Source organism: Pteropus vampyrus, unplaced genomic scaffold (genome assembly GCF_000151845.1).
Source record: "Pteropus vampyrus isolate Shadow unplaced genomic scaffold, Pvam_2.0 Scaffold81, whole genome shotgun sequence".
Lineage (NCBI taxonomy): Eukaryota > Metazoa > Chordata > Mammalia > Chiroptera > Pteropodidae > Pteropus > Pteropus vampyrus.
The window spans coordinates 1,011,521-1,014,468 of record NW_011888862.1 but is presented as its reverse complement, the minus strand read 5'-3'; the positions used below and the strand labels follow the sequence as shown (position 1 = coordinate 1,014,468).

General features: G+C 43.7%; 1 protein-coding gene across 1 annotated transcript in view; it reads left to right on the top strand.

Moving 5' to 3' along the window:
• Window positions 1-2,948, top strand: part of ARHGAP6 (Rho GTPase activating protein 6) — a 477,103-nt gene that overhangs the window by 429,384 nt on the left and 44,771 nt on the right. The window contains exon 8 of the mRNA XM_023532344.1: window positions 570-796. Within this exon, the coding sequence (XP_023388112.1) occupies window positions 570-796 (227 nt within the window). The remainder of the gene's footprint in view (window positions 1-569; window positions 797-2,948) is intronic.

Genomic DNA, 2,948 nt, shown 5'->3' with positions numbered 1-2,948 from the left:
GAAGCAGGATGGCATAGCCCAGTGCCGAGACTTTCACTATGGCTGCTTCAGGGCTATAGACACACATGCCATGGAGAAGATGAAGGCAGAGGGGAGGAGGAATAGGCCAGAGCTGTGTCAGCCTCCAGACAATTCTTCCTCCAATGCCGCAATTCAAATCAGATTACAGAAGAGAGAGAAGACACTGTCATACCGTGTCTTGGCTATTGACAACAAAAAGCCTATTTCTTGCTCAACAGAAAAGAGCCTGAAATCTGGTTTTTAAAAATTCGATCTGCAAAATGTTTACCACTTCTCAGTCCTTGTTAGTAAATATTTACCAAAAGTGAAAGAGTGCAGTCCATAAGGTGAACGATGAGTAATGCCAGGGCAAGGAGGGAGAAGAAAGTCAGAGAAAGGATGCTACCTCTTTAATCTGGATTATAACGCTTGCCCTAGATGTTATATTTCTATTTCTCCGGGTCTATTTTATCTTTCTATCTCTCATAGAACCTTGCTATTAAATTGCTAAGTCAATGGGAGAGTGGATGAAATGTAACTTACTCTGATGATCCATTCTGACGACCATTGAGAGGGGGCCTCTCCTCCGAGCCTGAATGGTGCGAGTTTCCCTGTTTACTTAGAGCGCCTCTTTTTGCCTCGCTCAGTGCTGCAGCCAGAGGAACAGCTGGGCACCTTGCAGCTCCTCATCTACCTTCTACCTCCCTGCAACTGCGATACGCTCCACCGCCTCCTGCAGTTCCTCGCCATCGTCGCCAGACACGCCAATGACAACATCAGCAAAGACGGGCAGGAGGTATGCACCCCTCTGCTGCTGCAGATGCTCTGACTTTTCCTTCTTCCTGTTTTAAAAGGGCACTCTGTCGATTTGGTCAAACGTTTCACCTGGAAGAAATGGCATCTTTCCTTTCCCCATCCACCTGTCTATGTAGGAAGAACTAATGCCGGGTTTGCTCTGGAGGGACAGTTCCTAAAAGCACATAGGCCACTAACCTCCTATGTTTCAAGGATGCTTCTAAAGGAAGCTGTCATTTTCCACGGTGATGCTTTATTGAATTTCCATTTGTATGAGGAAAACAAACAATGAGCTACAGAGTACTCACAATCATGAAAAAAACGGAGTAATGGAGATGGGGGGAGATTGCTGCCCTTGTCACTAATTTGATCTGCTTCTTTAACCTGGAGCCAAAATGTGATGTCGCCTCTTTATTCTTCCAGTTCGTTCTTGGAGCTCCCATCTACCCTAGAGCTAGACGTCTGGGATCTTCCTTTTGAGAAGTCCTTTCTCTCCTTAACCACTACCCCCCAAATAGGGACTGCTCAATGCATCGGAAGGTCAATCCTGCTTCCAGATCAGGTGTAGAAGGAACTGGAAGGTCTCATCTGCCGAACATTGCCAGGCAACTTGATGCCACATGGTGTCAACTGTGGAATGTCCATTAACGACGTTCTTGTTGGACCTGGTCCCCACTCGGGCCCTACCGTGTCTGCCCCATCTGAGTTCTTAAGCTCTGGTTCACTTTGGTCATGGTCACGCACTTCAAGGTGATTTTAGGTTTCACCCTTGGACAAGTGAGAGGCTGGCATCAATTTTAGGTGCCCCTTTAGCAAGCAACCTCTTTAATCTTTACCTTAACAAGAGACCTATTTCTCTTTCTGATACAATGCAGTAATACTTCTCCTTGACCTTGGATCTCCCAGGAGATCTTAGACTTTTTAATAAGCTAACGCACATTGTAAATCATCAAGAAGGAGCCAAAGGCATTCCAAACTTAACCGCAAACTTATTTTTTTAAAAAAAATCCTTGTTGAGCAAAACTCAGCTCTATCATGGATTCAATCTGTGTTTGCCAAATTTCTTTTCCAAAAGTCCTGGTCGTGTATAATTTTTTTTTTTTTTTACTTTAATCCAGAAAGGCAATTCCACATTTCTTTTTCTCCCTGTCATAATGAGAATGGAACTTTCCTGAGTTAGCCCTTCATCTCCATAGCAGTTATAATTAGTGAAACTTCTGCTGGCTTCAGGTTTCATAACATGGCACTGATATGGCTTATTTCAGCAGACACAGCTCTTTGATGGATACGCTATAATTCTCATAATTGTTAAGTCGTTATATTACCCACCTGGGTGTCTTTCTTTATCGATGGAGATATAATAGAAGCTGTCGAATCATCTGCCTAATCATTGGGTAAAGACAGAGCCCTGTCTGTGTTTCAGTTGCTCTCTGGCGTTTCTTAAGTACTACGTGAGAAGGAAAAAGTCGGGTCTTAGGCAATTAAGAAGGCATTGAGGAGAGCACAAAGTCCAACTGAACTCAGTGTTGCTTTTTTTAGAATCATTTTCAGACACACTCTTTCAGTCCCAATACTGAACAGGACTCCCTCGCCTCTGCCGAAGAGAAGGAGATATTCCCAGATAGGTACATACACAACTGAGCTGAAATACTAGCTATCATTGATGCGTGTCCTACCATGTGCCAGCTATTACATATTATAGTCAGTCCTCCATTACATAAGAGAGATGTCATTGTCCCCGTGTTTCAGAGGTGGAAAGTGAGGGCTAGAGGGGTTAAATCACATACCCAGTATCCCACAGAGAGCATCCCCTTGTGATCATGCAAGTTGTATATTTGCGCGTTTCACAACTCCAGTGGAGGCGCCATGTACATCATAGTCACTGTAGATGTACAGAGATAGGAGGACAGTATCCCAGTGAGTGGAAGGCAGTAAAATATCTTGAGGAAGGGGCTCCTTTTTCTAATTTACACGAAATTGTCATGTTGGGTACTGGTTAGGTCGATCCCGTGACTACTAAATTTCCAGCTGTGCCTCAAACCCAAACCAATCTAACTTACTAAGAATGGAAATATAGAATAGGAAGTAGAAAAGATCTACGAGTCTAGTTCAGGTTTAAATTCAGAGTTTCTCAGCCTCCATATGATTGACAT